A 16,700-nucleotide genomic window follows, 5' to 3' on the forward strand; every position below is an offset into this window, starting at 1 on the left:
AAAAAGAGCCTTTTGATTATCTTCTCCGGAGGAGACAACGTGCCGCTTTTCCGTTGTGTTTACTTGGCTTTGGCCTTGTGGCTGTCAGTCTTCTTGGGCAGCAGCACGGCCTGGATGTTGGGCAGCACGCCGCCCTGCGCGATGGTCACCTTGCCCAGCAGCTTGTTGAGCTCCTCGTCGTTGCGGATGGCCAGCTGCAGGTGGCGGGGGATGATGCGCGTCTTCTTGTTGTCGCGGGCCGCGTTGCCCGCCAGCTCCAGGATCTCGGCCGTCAGGTACTCCAGCACGGCCGCCAGGTACACCGGGGCGCCGGCGCCCACCCGCTCCGCGTAGTTGCCCTTGCGCAGCAGCCGGTGCACGCGGCCCACGGGGAACTGCAGCCCGGCCCGCGACGAGCGCGACTTGGCCTTGGCCCGCGCCTTCCCGCCCTGCTTCCCGCGGCCCGACATCCTCGCTCGATCGCTCGCTTCTGAGGGCACCCAGCAAGAGAACGAAGCAACCCGCCAGCGCTCCTCAGCTATAGCCTCGCTTGCCCACCTCGCCCGTTCGCTGATAGGCTGAGAAGTAGGTCTGCTCTGGGCAGCCAATGAGGTGGTGAATCGAATTCCGACCAATAAAAAACGTCTCTAGGGGAGTTATGACGCGTTGTGTGTCCTGACCAATGAAAGTACGGAGAGGGGATGCTCCTTATTTGCATAAGAGAGCTATAAATACGTGGCAGACGGCCGCTTCGCCTCATTCTGCTGTTCAGCTGGTGGCGTTGCTGTGTGTTGGGCTGAGTGAGAGACGCGCCTCTGCTGCCATGCCTGAGCCGGCCAAGTCCGCCCCCGCGCCCAAGAAGGGCTCCAAGAAGGCGGTGACCAAGACGCAGAAGAAGGGCGACAAGAAGCGCAAGAAGAGCCGCAAGGAGAGCTACTCCATCTACGTGTACAAGGTGCTGAAGCAGGTGCACCCCGACACGGGCATCTCGTCCAAGGCCATGGGCATCATGAACTCCTTCGTCAACGACATCTTCGAGCGCATCGCCGGCGAGGCCTCGCGCCTGGCGCACTACAACAAGCGCTCCACCATCACCTCGCGGGAGATCCAGACGGCCGTGCGGCTCCTGCTGCCCGGCGAGCTGGCCAAGCACGCCGTCTCCGAGGGTACCAAGGCTGTCACCAAGTACACCAGCTCCAAGTAATCTCTGTTTGAAAAAAACGTTTAACCCAAAGGCTCTTTTAAGAGCCACCCACCTTTTCAATAAAAGGGCTGTACTGGCAAATACGGTAAAAACCTTAATAACTTAGTGTGAATTTTTAATTTACAACCTCCTTTATGTCACACTTAAAATCAATTTCGGTAACATTTTGTTCCCGATTGTCTGTGTCAGGGTACATAGATTTTATCTGGGCAATAAATGACTTGCTGTAACTGAAGTTTTTTTATTGTGTTTACTTTCTCCATGATACTGTTTTCTTGATTTACAGCTCTAGTATAATTTTCCATTAAGATTGTGGTACGCATATTTCTTGTGCAATACATCGCGATTAATTCAAAATATGTTCATGTTATATGCGTTGTAAATTAAAGGAAAAAAAATGGCTTCTATACTTTTCTAGTCGTGGAAAAAAACAAAATTAGTAACGGAAACTTATGGACATTGTTGTACCTGCTATAACAATATCTACCGCTTGATGGTGCTCAGTCTTTTATTTTTTTCCCTAGTAAAGTGAGATCTGCAGTGCCCTGTACTGTAAAAGAATTTATGTAGTAATAAGTGACATTTATCTTAATAAGCTGTTCCCAATAGCCTAGTGATTAATTTTAGAAAGGAGTTCTTTGTTCTATTACTTATTCAGCAACTTTCTCAATAATTTGCTGTGCATGTGATTTTTATGGTAACTTGCACAGCTTCTCCCTAGGGCTGCTTTAGGGAGAGAATATTCCCCTTGTAGCTAAAATCACAAGGTGAAGATGAATATTATTTCATAGGTACCTGACCTTTCCTGTATTTATATGTCTCTAATTGTATTAAAACTATTAAACACTAAGAAACTAGCCACCATGGGCTGATTTCTTAAGTTATCAGGGTTTACTAAATAGCTGTTAATCAACCCTGAAGTCTTGCAGCCTCAACTCCCAGGCTGAATCATTCCATCACATTCTTGGGTAATTAGGCACTGCTATAGATGCAGACCCAAGCCATTCTCACCTTCTCTCAAACTGGATCTGAATAATCCTGAACGCCAAGCGTATTCTATGGACTTGTGAACACACCTAGTCCATACAGGGACCACAGAATCACAAAAGTCAACCTTTCTAGTACTGACTACATGTTGTTTGCTAGTACAGGCACTGAGGCAGGCACCAGGTCTCTCTTAAATCAGCCACCAATTTGTCAAAGTTCATTTCAGCTTGAAGGCTGATGGGCAGCTCTCAGATCGGATTTCAGGTATCTGGTGGTAAGAGGCATCCTCCATACTCGGTTCTCCAGCAGCTTCAAATGGAGTTGAGAGATCTGCTCTCCAAGTGCCTTAGTGCAAACTCTGAAACACAGTTTGCACTTTCTGGGCCTCTCTGTATGTCCCGTACCTAAAAAGATGAATAAAGCATACTATATTCCAGTCTCCAGGTTTTTGTGTAAGGGGATGTGTGGGTTGCTAGAAAGGGACTCTAGAAAATATCATCTACTAAAAGTGCTCAGATTTTGACAGTGGTGGTGATCATGAGAACAATTTGTCAGTGGCTATTGTTCTCAATAATCAGTCATGCAAAAGTCAAAGTCAGTTACATTGTCCTAAAAGAAAGACCTTAGTTCAAGCTGTGGCTATCACAGGGCAGCCCTGTTGCCTGAGTTAAAGTAGGAGCTCAGTGGTGCCTTTTGGCCTCCCGGTTCAGGAATCCACAAGCATTCTTTCTGCCTTTCCTGACTTTGTATGCTCTGTGCTGCACGCTTCATTAACAAAGCTTTCACAGAAATTTCAGGTTTGTTTTTTTTTTTTAAAAAGGCTGTTTCAGTAGATGAAATTGTTTCTAGGCTCATGCGACTCTTCACTCAACAGAAAAGAAAACGTTGCTTATGATTGCTGCTTCCAATGTCAGTATGAAAGATAAGGCAATACTGGGGGGCTATCGTGTGAACATAGCATTTCTACACGCACACACACGTCATCAGATCTGATTCTAACACATCTGTTATTCTTCCATCAGTGCTGAGACCAAAGTTTCTGAAATGACAGAAAACCACCACCATGGAAAATTTTGTGTACTTCTTCTTTTCACCAGAGGTAAAAGTAGGAGGATTCAGGCTCAGCAAGAATAGCAAACATAACAATTTCATCCCACAGGGGGATGAACATTCAAATCTAATACAGCCAACAGTGTGACTATAAAATCATATGACAGCATAGTCTTCCATCTTTCATGTTCTTCAGTGTTCTTTCCTATTCAGTTCAAAGCAGTTTCTTGGTGTTCTTCAATCCACTCTACCCAGGTGACATCACCCAGCAAGAGTAAGATGGCACAGTGTTCAAATATGTCATCCTGGTGTAGCAGGAATTATGCTGCCGCCACCTAGACCGTGGTAGGAATTATGCAGATGCCATCTCAACAGGGCTTGGCCCTAGGTTCCTGCTTGAAGAAGACGAGTCTCCAGTCCGCTGAGTAAATAAGTGGTTTATTTATCTGACATGCAGAGCAGCTCGAGCTGGGTGCCTCCAAAAAGGGACCCCCACCCCAGATCGCACCCCCCACTGGTACCCGTAGCACCCAGCACTCGATCCCCAAGCCCAATCTCTTAATTCTGGTCTGTGGTCTCTTGATTTCTTATTGGTTTTCTTGGTTGCTGGGCTGGCCACCTTCTGAAGTTACCTCGTTCTCTTGGAATTGTTTCCTCGGTCCTTATCTTCTTCACTCTGCTTGCACCTGCCAGTTTCAGCTAGTTCTGCATTTGCAGCATGAGTTTCATCAAAAAGGTTACTCTCTGTCAACTCTTGCAGCCTAGGGCTTCAACTACTTTAGCTGCTAGTGCTAAGCAAGGCTATTAATCCAGTCAATTCTCAACACTGGGAAGTGCTAGGACACATAATCTTTAAACAGGCCCTTTGTGCTATGTTTTTCTCTACCCTCCATGTTATCTTCAAAATCCCTCTTTATTCACAGCAGTGGAAATATAGGGTATATTTATTTGTGGTTACACAAACATTTTTGTCAAAATATGTTTTTATAGTAGCAACCTTTTATATTTCAAACAATCAGAGTTACATTACAGTTTACTCCTGTAGTGAGTAACCAGCCATGAAGAATACTAAAGAACAATCCAAACAGTTACAAAAAATTCCCCTATCTTATTTTTGATAGAATAATAAGCTTAGTAGCATTCTTGGAGAGACTTATATCTTCTCTAGATAAGCATACCTACAGTGAAATGCATATTTATTTAGCATCATGTTTAAGAAACCCCATGCTTTTATTTTTGCAAAAGTGAAGTACATCAGCTGGGTAAACAAATAACTGCATTCTCTAGTTAACTGACCGGACAGTGAATCAGAAACGAGAAAGAGATGCCATAGACCCGATCCAAAACCTGAACAAATCACATGCTGGCTATAGCAATTCTGTGCTACTTCCTGCTCTTTTTTTGAATGCAGTAAATCAGTATCTCCTCACCTACTTATGAAATCAAATTGTTTTTCCTAATGGCTGGAGATTATAATGACTCAAGACACAGGGCAAAATATTGCTCTGTTAGTTTCCCAGAAACTTTCTTTTCCAGACTTCATAGAAAAAAATATATTTCAAAATAATTAGCATTGAGGGAGAAAGTATTAACTGCACCTAGGGAAAAAGATTTGCTCTTCTATATACTTTGACGTAATGCTGTGGCCAGTAATGCAGATGTGCCTGGTTCAGATTGTAAGGGAAAAAACTAAGTCCTTGGGCTCCAGAAACCTGATCTCAGGGTTGTGCTGTATCAGAACACAGCACAGCTCAAGACGTGACACAAATCTCCCTGGAGAAGAGGGCTGGCAGCAGCGGGGAATGCGGCTGGGAGCACCCCTTCTCCCTTCCCAGCTACCCACATACTACCCACAAGGAAGGAAGAAGCATTGCAATGAGCAGGGGCAGCTCTTTCCTCGGGGACTGGGGTCACAGAACCAGAGGCCTGTGTAGGTGGGAAGGGTTTTTAGGTTTGGGGTTGGGTTTCTTTGGTGGCTGCAAAGAACTAAATTACGTGACAGCCCATCCTGATGGAGAACTTGTTCCAAAAGCATTCCTTGTCAAATGCTGGCAAGCCAGCACACCTTGTCAGTGTGGCCTCTTCCACTTACCCTGCAGGTTTCTTGACAATGAAAGAGTTCAAAATAGTTTAACTGGTGAAAACGTGGAAAGGAAAGAGCTTGTTTCTGGCTTTAAGAATCCGGGGCCCTGCTCTGCCCTTCCTGGAGATATCTGACCCTTCTCTCGGCCTTCTCCCCGCTGTTCCCAGCGCCTCTTGCAGTGCCAGGGTCTTTGGACGATGCCGCAGAACGGTGCAGCCCGCTCAGCCTCCAACCCCCGCAACAGCCCCGACCCCTCTGCGTCGTCCAGAAGGGGTTGGGGCCCAGCCCGGCCTGGGCTTCTCCGCTCGAATCAGATTCTTCCCTCCTTGCTTCTCCCCTCAAAGCAGCCCATCTTACACCACACTCCCTCCTCCGGCTTGGCCACAACGGACTCCAGGATTTTTCCTCCATGGAGGTGGATCAGTCCTTAAATCCCCATGTCGGGCACCGGTGCGGGGAGCTGGACAATCTCTGCTTGCCATGGCTGGACCAACAACCCCGGAGGGTTGTGTCATCGCTGGAGAAACAAGGGGTCCTGGTGGGGACCGGCCACTCTGGTATCCACCGCCTGCTGCATTTATGCACGGTGCTCCAGCCTGAGCTCTCCTCCGTTAACGTACCCAAATTAGGCTCGCGGGATTCAATCATACAGTAAAGCCAATACTGCTTAGTAGCTATTAAAAGCCCTTTGAGTGTTCTGGGTTTTTTTCTGCTTCCCCTGCTCCAGCAGTAAAACACACCATGAAGAAAGAAACAAATTCATAAGGAATTGGTTCCTTTCAATGTACAGCCAGCTCTCCAATCCGGCTGCCATTGTGCATCCACGATAGGTGAAGAGGGATGTGTAGCGATGGCTGCCCCGTCAGCAGCCGGGAGCAGTCTGGGAGCAGGAACGGGAGCAAGACCGACCAGGAGGGGTGCCAGGGGGTGGGAAATGCACTGCCTTTCACCTTCCTCTCCTGTTCTGCTCTTGCAAACCCGCGTTCATGTTAAAGAAATAACCAGGAATCCGCCTGTGAGATTGCAGGTGTTCACACTCACCTTGTTAAGAAAGGTATATATTTTCAGAACCAAGCTGCCCACTTACCCCGGGTTTTGTAAACCACATCTGCGAAGCATCTTCACACAAGTGTCTGGCTGTAGAATACACGTTTCAGGCCTTGCAGCCCTTCACAATTTAGGCCTCACATAGCCCTATTGGGTTTTTAAGGCTTTGTTTCCCAGATATAAGGTTTGAAACTAGAGCTACGAAATGCCTATATGCATTCTGCAATAGGAAAAGAAGAGCAATAACTTCAAGAATAATAATGAATACTACCTCTTCTGTACTATTGCATTTGTACTCTTGATACCAGAGCATTCATTTACAAGGGAAAGGAATCCAAAAGAGTGTCCCTTGGAAAGCTTCCGCAGCCTAGAAACTAGAATTTAAATGCTTTCAGGCAACATCGAGATGATGCCTGTGTGCTCAGGGGGTTTCACAGGTCCCTTCCCTATTTTTGCTACAATCCCCACTGGTTCCGATACGGAGACGACACTTCCATTCTGTGGAAGAAACAGACACAGAGCGGAGCGGAGGCTTCCCTCCCCAGTACGTGGGTGAACTTATTACCGACTCAATTTTAGGAAAGCTAAGCTCAGTGAACACCAGGTCCGCAGATATGCTACCCCACATCTCTCTTTTCCCTGTACTGGACGACAGAGATGGGGAAAGCTGTCGTCGTGCTGAAAACACCTCCTCTTGCTCCAGTGCCACCAAGCTGATCACCGAGGCTGGGCCCGCCTCCATGGAGCGCAAAAAAGAGCCCCAGGAAAGTCAAGAATGCAACGGCCTCTGCAGTCGAGGGCCTGCACAAGACTGGAAGGCTAAAAAAGCAGTGAGCAACCCCGCTAAAGCCAGAAGGAAATCGGGAGCGAGCAGGGCAGCACCAAAGCAGAGAAAGGACTTGAAGGCAACGCTGTGCCCTGCTGGAACGGCAGCAGCCCGTTCAAGGCAGCAGCAAGTCCAAGGGTCACTTGCCTTCTCCCAAACGAGGTGGGAGCTCAAAACTCCCTGTACCTCATAGAGAAGAGGGGGCGGATCCAGCCAGCAGCAGCAAAATGAAATTAAAAGTGACAGTGCTCTGTCTAGTGTAACGCAGCAACTGTCACCGTAGTAGCACGTCACATCAGGCAGCTCACTGAGAACGCTGGTAACCCTGCCCTGCTTGAAATCCTTCCCTAGTGCTCTGCAGAGTTAATTCTGCCAAGGAAAGCCAGCGGGACTCTCTCACGTGACAGCGCTAAAAGGCAGCGAAAAATGGAAATCAACAAGGGGCCTGAGGCAAGGAAGCCACTGCTGTTGCAGAAGAATTGGTTCAGAGTCACTGGTGGGACCACGCGGTTTCTTCAGGGTTTTCTGTTCGGGGTGTGTGTGCTTTGCTTCTCCCCACCCCCTCTTCTCTCCGAGTTTGAAAACTCCGTGTTGCCCAGACTTGCAACAGCAATCGGCTGCTCTTTGATACTCTCCAACAGCACAGAAATAATCCAGACTGATACGAAGACTTCTGTTTGTATCGCCCTTAATAAGTTCTGCAAAGAGCACTTACACCAAAGCCAGAGTTTGCTTCCTAGGAGGTGCAATGTTTACTCCGGCAGCACACAAAAATGCAGTTGCCACTATTGACATGTTAAAAACACCCAGACTCTCCTAAACCATAAAAACATTTTATTAAAAATAAATAGGAAAAAATTCTAAAAAAGCAACAAGCAACAAAACTTAATCCCTCGGGGAATGGGTCCAAGATTTTTTAAAAGTAACATTAGTACTACTAAAACAACACTCTTCCTAGAAAAAACATAGGCAGGGAGGAACAGAGAACAGCAAAGTTAAGGCAGCTGCTTTAAGAAAAAACAGCTTGTGTGTTTCTGCCTGCATTTGCTACAAGAACCGAAAGTGCAGAGTGCGACTCAACCCTTTACGACCATGGGGGCGGCTCTGAAAAGAGCCTTTTTTTGTCTGTTTTGCTTCTTGACTACTCGTGGGTGCGTTCACTTGGCTTTGGCCTTGTGGCTGTCAGTCTTCTTGGGCAGCAGCACGGCCTGGATGTTGGGCAGCACGCCGCCCTGCGCGATGGTCACCTTGCCCAGCAGCTTGTTGAGCTCCTCGTCGTTGCGGATGGCCAGCTGCAGGTGGCGGGGGATGATGCGCGTCTTCTTGTTGTCGCGGGCCGCGTTGCCCGCCAGCTCCAGGATCTCGGCCGTCAGGTACTCCAGCACGGCCGCCAGGTACACCGGGGCGCCGGCGCCCACCCGCTCCGCGTAGTTGCCCTTGCGCAGCAGCCGGTGCACGCGGCCCACGGGGAACTGCAGCCCGGCCCGCGACGAGCGCGACTTGGCCTTGGCCCGCGCCTTCCCGCCCTGCTTCCCGCGGCCCGACATCCTCGCTCGATCGCTCGCTTCTGAGGGCACCCAGCAAGAGAACGAAGCAACCCGCCAGCGCTCCTCAGCTATAGCCTCGCTTGCCCACCTCGCCCGTTCGCTGATAGGCTGAGAAGTAGGTCTGCTCTGGGCAGCCAATGAGGTGGTGAATCGAATTCCGACCAATAAAAAACGTCTCTAGGGGAGTTATGACGCGTTGTGTGTCCTGACCAATGAAAGTACGGAGAGGGGATGCTGCTCATTTGCATAAGAGAGCTATAAATACGTGGCAGACGGCTGCTTCGCCTCATTCCGCTGTTCAGCTGGTGGCGTTGCTGTGTGTTGGGCTGTGTGAGAGACGCGCCTCTGCTGCCATGCCTGAGCCGGCCAAGTCCGCCCCCGCGCCCAAGAAGGGCTCCAAGAAGGCGGTGACCAAGACGCAGAAGAAGGGCGACAAGAAGCGCAAGAAGAGCCGCAAGGAGAGCTACTCCATCTACGTGTACAAGGTGCTGAAGCAGGTGCACCCCGACACGGGCATCTCGTCCAAGGCCATGGGCATCATGAACTCCTTCGTCAACGACATCTTCGAGCGCATCGCCGGCGAGGCCTCGCGCCTGGCGCACTACAACAAGCGCTCCACCATCACCTCGCGGGAGATCCAGACGGCCGTGCGGCTCCTGCTGCCCGGCGAGCTGTCCAAGCACGCCGTCTCCGAGGGCACCAAGGCTGTCACCAAGTACACCAGCTCCAAGTAAATCTCTGTTTGAAAAAAACGTTTAACCCAAAGGCTCTTTTAAGAGCCACCCACTTCTCCAGTAAAAGAGCTTTAATTTCTATGTCTTTCTTGAGCTTTACTGTGGGCAGGTTCTCTGATTATCTTAAGGATGAATGTTCAGTCCCAATGATCTAAAAGCCCCAGTGTAGCTTCACAAACTATGCAGTACGAACTATGCCCCAGCATTACGAACACAGCCCCTATCTCTGGTCCCTACTTGTGGTCTGTACACTTTCCTCTTTACGGCTTTCTCTACCCGACTGAGCCCAGTCATTACCAGTGAGTCTTTGCTCACTATGCACTTCTGTGGGCTGCTTCTGTTGCCAGCTGCTTGTAGGGCACTGTCCCTGCGCCGTCCGAAGCGTGCCATTGCTCAGCGAAAGTCCCTGGTGTCTGAAATGAGAGAAAGGGAAAGTGGTCACGGTGCTTGTTCTCCCAGACTCCGGCTGGTTTCAGCCCTGGTCCACCCCTTCTCCCTGTTCTTTTACCACGAACTTTTATGTTATCAGTCATAGACATATGCCAATATAGCTTAAAAATGTCTTCCAGGATTTAAGTAACTGGTAAGGAAATCCTCTTTTTTTTTTTAAATTAGGGCTTTGTTTCGTTGGTCTTCCCTATCTGGAAAAAATATTCCGTTTAAAATGTATGCCTTCAAGGAATAATTTCCTAGCATTTTTTAATCTAGGGTTCCTAATACAGACTGTTAGCGGTTTCAGAACGGACTAACATTGAGAGAGAGAAGGTCTAATCGCGCGTCGACGACTGCGATTTCTCAGCCCCTGCTGCCCCTGATGGGCGCTTCCGAAGCTTCTGTCATTTCGCGTTTTACAGCACCAGGTTAGACCTCAGACTCAAGAGGCACAGGAAAAACCCCAATAACCGATGAAAACCTGGTCCCGACGGACACTATGCAACCGTGACTTAGAAGTTAAATAACTGTCGGGAAACGCCAGTGACAAGGCTCTTCAACTGAAAGAATTGGCGGCTCTTAAAAGAGCCTTTGGGTCGAGGAGGTCTGGCACAGGGTGCAGAGGCAGCTTACTTGGAGCTGGTGTACTTGGTGACAGCCTTGGTGCCCTCGGAGACGGCGTGCTTGGCCAGCTCGCCGGGCAGCAGGAGCCGCACGGCCGTCTGGATCTCCCGCGAGGTGATGGTGGAGCGCTTGTTGTAGTGCGCCAGGCGCGAGGCCTCGCTGGCGATGCGCTCGAAGATGTCGTTGACGAAGGAGTTCATGATGCCCATGGCCTTGGACGAGATGCCCGTGTCGGGGTGCACCTGCTTCAGCACCTTGTACACGTAGATGGAGTAGCTCTCCTTGCGGCTCTTCTTGCGCTTCTTGTCGCCCTTCTTCTGCGTCTTGGTCACCGCCTTCTTGGAGCCCTTCTTGGGCGCGGGGGCGGACTTGGCCGGCTCGGGCATGGCAGCAGAGGCGCGTCGCTCCCTCACCCGCGGACAGCGCTCACCAAGCACCAAGACGCCGCCGTCGCTGCCCGCGGGGCCCTTTTATATGCGCGCTGCCGGTCACGGGCGAGGAAGCTCCACCTCCGAGGGCCGTGTGACTCACTGAGGGGAGTTCCCGCCCCGGGAGGTGGGCGCTTCGGCGGGGCGCAGGACGATGTGCGTTGGAGGGGCTCGGAGCGATGCGTGCGGCGAAGAGCCGTGCGCTGGTCGTCGCCGCAGAGCCGTATGCGCGGCCGTCTGTGTGTGCTGGGGAGCAAAAGACTGCGTGTTTCGTGCGGTGCACGGAGGTGCCAGCAGCGCGGGGCGCTGAGCGAGGTCCAGTGCGTCGGTGCAGAGCGGTGGGAGCGTCCTCGGGAGCGGAGCGATGGGCGTCCGGCGGGGCAGAGCGATGCGTGTGTCCGTCGTCGCGCACGGCGATGTGTGTGTCGTTGGGCTCAGGGCGATACGTTTCGGGGAGGCGTAGAGCGACGTTTGTGTCGGGGCGTAAGGGTAGTGAGTTTTGGGGGGCCCAGAGCCATGTGTTTCGGGGGGACGAAGAGCGACGTGTGTTTCTGGAGGCACAGAGCGATGTGTGCGTGGCGGGGCGCGGAGCGATCCGTGTGTCTTTGGGGCGCAGGACGATGTGTGTTGTGGGGGGCTGAGAGGGATGTGTGTGTTGTCGTGGGGAGGGCAGCGATGTGTTTGTCGTCGCCGCAGAGCCGTATGCGCTGTGCCTGTGTCGTGGGAGCAGAGGGATATGTTTGTCGTGGGGCGCAGGGCGATTGGTACGGTGGGCGCGGAGCGATTGGTACGGCGGGTACACGGCGATTGGTACTGCGGGTACACGGCGATTGGTACGGCGGGCGCGGGGCGATTGGTACGGCGGGTACACGGCGATTGGTACTGCGGGTACACGGCGATTGGTACGGCGGGCGCGGGGCGATTGGTACGGCGGGTACACGGCGATTGGTACGGCGGGCGCGGGGCGATTGGTACGGCGGGTACACGGCGATTGGTACGGCGGGCGCGGGGCGATTGGTACGGCGGGCACAGGGCGATTGTTACGGCGGGCGCGGAGCGATTGGTACGGCGGGCACAGGGCGATTGGTACGGCGGGCGCGGGGCGATTGGTACGGCGGGTACACGGCGATTGGTACGGCGGGCGCGGGGCGATTGGTACGGCGGGCACACGGCGACTGGTACAGCGGGCGCGGAGCGATTGTTACGGCGGGTACACGGCGATTGTTACGGCGGGTACACGGCGATTGGTACAGCGGGCGCAGGGCGATTGTTACGGCGGGCGCGGAGCGATTGGTACGGCGGGCACGGGGCGATTGGTACGGCGGGCGCGGGGCGATTGGTACGGCGGGCACACGGCGATTGTTACGGCGGGCGCGGGGCGATTGGTACGGCGGGCACACGGCGACTGGTACAGCGGGCGCGGGGCGATTGGTACGGCGGGTACACGGCGATCGGGACGGCGGGCGCGGGGCGATTGGTACGGCGGGCGCGGGGCGATTGTTACGGCGGGTACACGGCGATTGTTACGGCGGGCGCGGAGCGATTGTTACGGCGGGCACAGGGCGATTGGTACGGCGGGCACGGGGCGATTGGTACGGCGGGCGCGGGGCGATTGGTACGGCGGGCACGGGGCGATTGTTACGGCGGGCACGGGGCGATTGTTACGGCGGGCGCGGAGCGATTGGTACGGCGGGTACAGGGCGATTGTTACGGCGGGCGCGGAGCGATTGGTACGGCGGGCACGGGGCGATTGGTACGGCGGGTACACGGCGATTGGTACGGCGGGCGCGGAGCGATGGGACTGCGCACGCAGGGCGCTGTGTGCACGGCGGGCGCGGAGCGCTGTGCTCGTCAGCCGGGGCAGAGCGATGGGAGTGTCTTGGGGACGCCGAGGGACGTCCGTGTCCGTCGGCGGAGAGCGATGCGTGTGCAGGGGAGGAGCGGAGCGATGCGTGTTTCGGCAGGCACAGAGCGATGCAGTGCCGCACGCAGGGCGAGGTGTGTGTCGGGCGGTGCACGGTGATGTTTGCGTCGGGGAGTGAAAATGCAACGTGGGTTTGGGGGTGCGCTGTCTTTTTCGGGAGCACAGCGCGATGTGTGCTTGGGTGAGACTCGGTGCGATGTGTGCGTCGGAGACACCCTTCTGTGTGTGTGTTTGCATATCACTTGACGGTAAACGTCTTATGGAACGTGAAGGAAGCGAAGGGTGCGTACGCTGAACAACGCAGCGGGCCGGAACACAGCAGCGGGCTGTTGCGAGAAGCGGTCTCCAAGGGCACTGTAAGCAGTGCTCCGTGTTGGGACCCCCGCGCACTTGCAAGGGGCCATCAGGCCTTCCTTCTTCCGCTTGCACACGCCGTGGGAGGGAGCGTGTGGTGCACTTCACGTCGATCCTCCGTGCCCGCTTTCCCTGCGGGTTTCTTCGGTCGAGCTTGCGCAAGATCCGCGATCGAGACTGCGCAAGGTCTTGCGCAAGATCGAGCTTGCCGAGATCCCCGAATACCTACCCGCTCGCGGACCTCCGCGTTCCTCTTTGCCGAGCGCGGCGCTGCCCTGCTGCCCGCCCTGCCCGAGGCTCCCTCGGCGGTGACATCCGCCCCCGCTCGGCCTGGGTAGGACGAGGTGATCGCGAAGGTGCCCGTTGCGATCAGGAGCTCGGCGGCCGCGCCCAGCCTCAGGCCGTGGCTCGTTCCTCTCTGGCCCCGGCGCCGCGTCCCGCCGCGCTCTGCTCCCGGCCGCGCTCCCCGCTCTGCTCCCGGTCCGGCCTTGCGACTGAGATGTGAAGTACACACCCGCCCCTGTGACCAATCTGTGTTTGTCTCGCCTGGCTGTTCCTTTCTGGAAATACTCGCCTTAGGGGTTCGATTACCTTCTGTTTCTTGCGCCGCTGCCGGAAGCCCGTGAACGCAGCTGCCATCCTCACGGGCCCCAAATTAACCCTTCTCGGGCTTCAGCGGTAAGTGCGGAAACAGAGCGGCTGTGCACGCTCCCAGCCGTGTCCCGGAGCAGCTCGTCTCCCCAGCCGCTGCACGCCCCCTCGCCCGCCCTGTCCAGAGGGACCGGCGTGGGGCCGCCGGGAATCCTGTCCTGCTTCGCCTCTCGGTACTGAGGCTCTGTCTTGGCTGGGTGTTGAGGGAAAAGCGATCGTCCGTGCAAATTTTCGGAGTGTTGGAGCTGCCGAGGTAAAATCCGTCTGTCGTCCCGTAGGGAAGAGTCGAGGTGCTCCCAGACCTCCGTCCGTCCGTCCGTTTGCTGGTGCCCAGACCTGTGGCGGGCGGAGCTCACCCGGCCGGGAAACAGCCTCGAACGGTGAAACCGGCGAGGGGAGCCTGCGGCGGTCAGGCTCAGGGCTGAATCGCAGCAAGGCACTGACCGGCAGCCTGCTGGCACAACACCGGCCCCCCGGCGCCCCTCCTCCCGGTTTCCCCACGCCGATTCCTCCGCGAGTTGCTCGAGCTTTAGGCTTTAGGCCGGCACACTCCACCGCCTCTCCACGGCGGCTGCGACTGCGGCTCCGAGCCCCGCGCACACACGGGGCCGTGGGAGGGATCTCCGGCCGGGGGAGAGGGAGGCTCCGGCAGAGCCCGCAGCGAAGGGGCGGCGCGGAGTCCTCAGCGTCCCTTCGCTGCGTGTGGCCCGGGGAAGTCTGCACAGGCAGCGCTCGGGGCAGCCCGGCACTGTGCCTTTCAGCAGGCGACACTCTCCTCCCAGCCTACACAAGCGGCAGATTATCCGGGAGGAGATCCCCCTCCCCGCCCCTTCCCCCTTCCGTCAGTAGCACATATTCAATGCAGCGCAAAAATGCTTTATTCACCACATTAACTGTGCACAGGCAGATTTCATGGCAGTTCTGCTTGTACTTCTGCATCCAGTCGGACTCCGTTTCCAGCAGGAAAACATGCTTCTTGTTGCTAGGACCTTCTTTCTCCCTTTCCCTTTGCCAGACCTGAAGGCAACTTGTTGGAGGATTTCTCAAGGTCTTGCCCTCCACCCCCTGCTTTCCACCTCTTGGCTTCGGGGTTGCCTTTAGGCTCAGGCCTTACCTTCCATGCTGCGCCTGTGCCTCTCTGACTCTGGCCTGCTGGCTGCACTTCCCCGACTCGACCTTGTCCCACCTCATCCCCATAGACTTGCCTGGTGAGCCAGGGCTGTGGCTGTCCCCGATCACTGCCATCGTCCCTGCCCTGCTCGCTTTGTGCGGCTGCTGCGGGGCTGTGTCCTTGCTGGTGACAGCATAGCCCCGCCTGCTCTGCTGTCCCCTTTGCCTGCCAGCTCACCTGCCCTGTCCCCCTTGTCTCCCAGCTCACCTGCCGCCTCCTGCTGCTCCCCCACAAACTGTGTTGAACGTCTTTGTCCACCTGGGAATGGATTTACTGATGTTAAATTGGACTTAATATAGAATCTCCTCCCCTTTCAAATAGCCATCATTTACTAATGGTAGCCATTTAGGATGGTAGCTCAGGTATGAGAATTGAAGTACAAATTCAGCCACTTCCAAGCAGTTCTCAGCCATCCGCCTTCACTGTTGATCCTGCACAGATCACTTTTTCTAGCTCAAAATGTCATCACCTTCTCAACTACCTCATTCTGGGATAATATCAGGGCAGGCTCCCTTTGATTTGCAGGAAGATGACCTAGTGCTGGCTTGGAGTGACACAGTTCAGTATTGCACCTGCTTCTATGAATATTGGCTGCAAAGTATCATAGGTGTCAAAAATAGTGGCTCTCAGCCTCTTCTGTCTTTCCTTCCTCTTTTCTGCTGCTGTTCCCCAATGCACATTGCAATGCACAGTGCAAAGGAGCTGCTGTTCCCCAATGCACAGGGCAGACAACAGCAGTCCAGACACGCTGTGTTGGGAGATCCCAGACGACACGCGTAACGTGTGCAGCAGGAAAGGAAATGTCACGTTCAAGTGGCATTGAAATGCGTTATTTCACATGTTCATGTTCCCGCCAAAAGATCTTGAACATTTGCCTGAACAATTAGAAAGATTCAAATTAGCGATACCCAGAGTTTCCATTCTACACATCCTTCTGGTCTCCAGCTTGTGCACACGTTTTCCAGACGCATCATATGTTGTGCACCCTGTGACCCTCCCAGCTTGTTAAAGGAAGGGGTTAAGCAGAAAGGAAGAGTGGTCACTGGCTACTTTCTCTCTACCTGAATTCACATTCCCTACTGGCAAAATTAGGCTCTTTATTAAGCCATTAGTATACACATACAAATTCATCCAGTACAGTAACATTTTCATACAGATTATATCACATTGAAACATTAAATACTGAACAAGAAACTTTGTCATTTGACTCATTGATTGCTTGCTTGATTGATTGATCTGAACCGATTCTTGCAATTGTCCCTTAACCAAGCTTGGAAGTTATCGAAAACTATGCAGTCTGGAATGATCAAGGAGCTATTTCTCTCTTGCTTTGAACTAAAATAAAACTTTTTAAAAAAATCTGAATATTTTTGCAAGGAGATAATTTTAAGAAAAATGAAGAAAGCTGTATCTATGGATCTCCTTGTAATAACTACATTTTCTGCCTAATGCCTACCATACCTCTGGTCATGGATTTCTTGTTTTAGCAGATTACTGATCTATCTGGGGATTTTAAATCTATATGAATACAAAAATCTTTTATCATGGGGAAGAGTCCTTTACTGGAGACTGAACAGTATGCATTCGTAACCCCTTCGCTATTGAGACACAAAGTTTTCTTACTCATGTAACAATGTGCTATGATTTAGAACATCATGA

General features: G+C 53.1%; 5 protein-coding genes across 5 annotated transcripts in view; 2 read left to right on the top strand and 3 right to left on the bottom strand.

The window, feature by feature from the left end:
* LOC142408374 (histone H2A-IV) overlaps window positions 1-449 on the bottom strand; it is a 518-nt gene extending 69 nt beyond the window's left edge. The window contains exon 1 of the mRNA XM_075498796.1: window positions 1-449. This exon is cut by the window's left edge and continues 69 nt beyond it. Coding sequence (XP_075354911.1) covers window positions 60-449 — 390 coding nt within the window. The 3' untranslated portion in view covers window positions 1-59.
* A 113-nt stretch (window positions 450-562) lies between these two features.
* LOC142408366 (histone H2B 1/2/3/4/6-like) lies at window positions 563-2,587 on the top strand. Its single transcript, XM_075498783.1, has one exon. The coding sequence runs from the start codon at window positions 662-664 to the stop codon at window positions 1,181-1,183; it is 522 nt and encodes a 173-aa protein (XP_075354898.1). The 5' UTR covers window positions 563-661; the 3' UTR covers window positions 1,184-2,587.
* Window positions 2,588-8,227: 5,640 nt separating this feature from the next.
* LOC142408385 (histone H2A-IV) lies at window positions 8,228-8,723 on the bottom strand. The gene has a single exon (XM_075498822.1). The coding sequence runs from the start codon at window positions 8,721-8,723 to the stop codon at window positions 8,334-8,336; it is 390 nt and encodes a 129-aa protein (XP_075354937.1). The 3' UTR covers window positions 8,228-8,333.
* Window positions 8,724-8,835: 112 nt separating this feature from the next.
* LOC142408378 (histone H2B 1/2/3/4/6-like) lies at window positions 8,836-9,526 on the top strand. Its single transcript, XM_075498810.1, has one exon. It carries the CDS (start codon window positions 8,936-8,938, stop codon window positions 9,455-9,457), a length of 522 nt encoding a protein of 173 aa, XP_075354925.1. The 5' UTR covers window positions 8,836-8,935; the 3' UTR covers window positions 9,458-9,526.
* Window positions 9,527-10,457: 931 nt separating this feature from the next.
* Window positions 10,458-10,939, bottom strand: LOC142404660 (histone H2B 1/2/3/4/6-like). Its single transcript, XM_075491656.1, has one exon. It carries the CDS (start codon window positions 10,897-10,899, stop codon window positions 10,519-10,521), a length of 381 nt encoding a protein of 126 aa, XP_075347771.1. The 5' UTR covers window positions 10,900-10,939; the 3' UTR covers window positions 10,458-10,518.
* Between the last annotated feature and the right edge of the window lie 5,761 nt (window positions 10,940-16,700).

The sequence above is a fragment of the Mycteria americana genome, chromosome 1, assembly GCF_035582795.1.
Source record: "Mycteria americana isolate JAX WOST 10 ecotype Jacksonville Zoo and Gardens chromosome 1, USCA_MyAme_1.0, whole genome shotgun sequence".
NCBI classification, from domain to species: domain Eukaryota; kingdom Metazoa; phylum Chordata; class Aves; order Ciconiiformes; family Ciconiidae; genus Mycteria; species Mycteria americana.

Coding starts and splice junctions, on each gene's coding strand:
- LOC142408366 (XM_075498783.1), top strand. CDS start 662: ATGAAAGTACGGAGAGGGGATGCTCCTTATTTGCATAAGAGAGCTATA.
- LOC142408378 (XM_075498810.1), top strand. CDS start 8,936: ATGAAAGTACGGAGAGGGGATGCTGCTCATTTGCATAAGAGAGCTATA.
- LOC142404660 (XM_075491656.1), bottom strand. CDS start 10,899: ATGCCCGAGCCGGCCAAGTCCGCCCCCGCGCCCAAGAAGGGCTCCAAG.
- LOC142408385 (XM_075498822.1), bottom strand. CDS start 8,723: ATGTCGGGCCGCGGGAAGCAGGGCGGGAAGGCGCGGGCCAAGGCCAAG.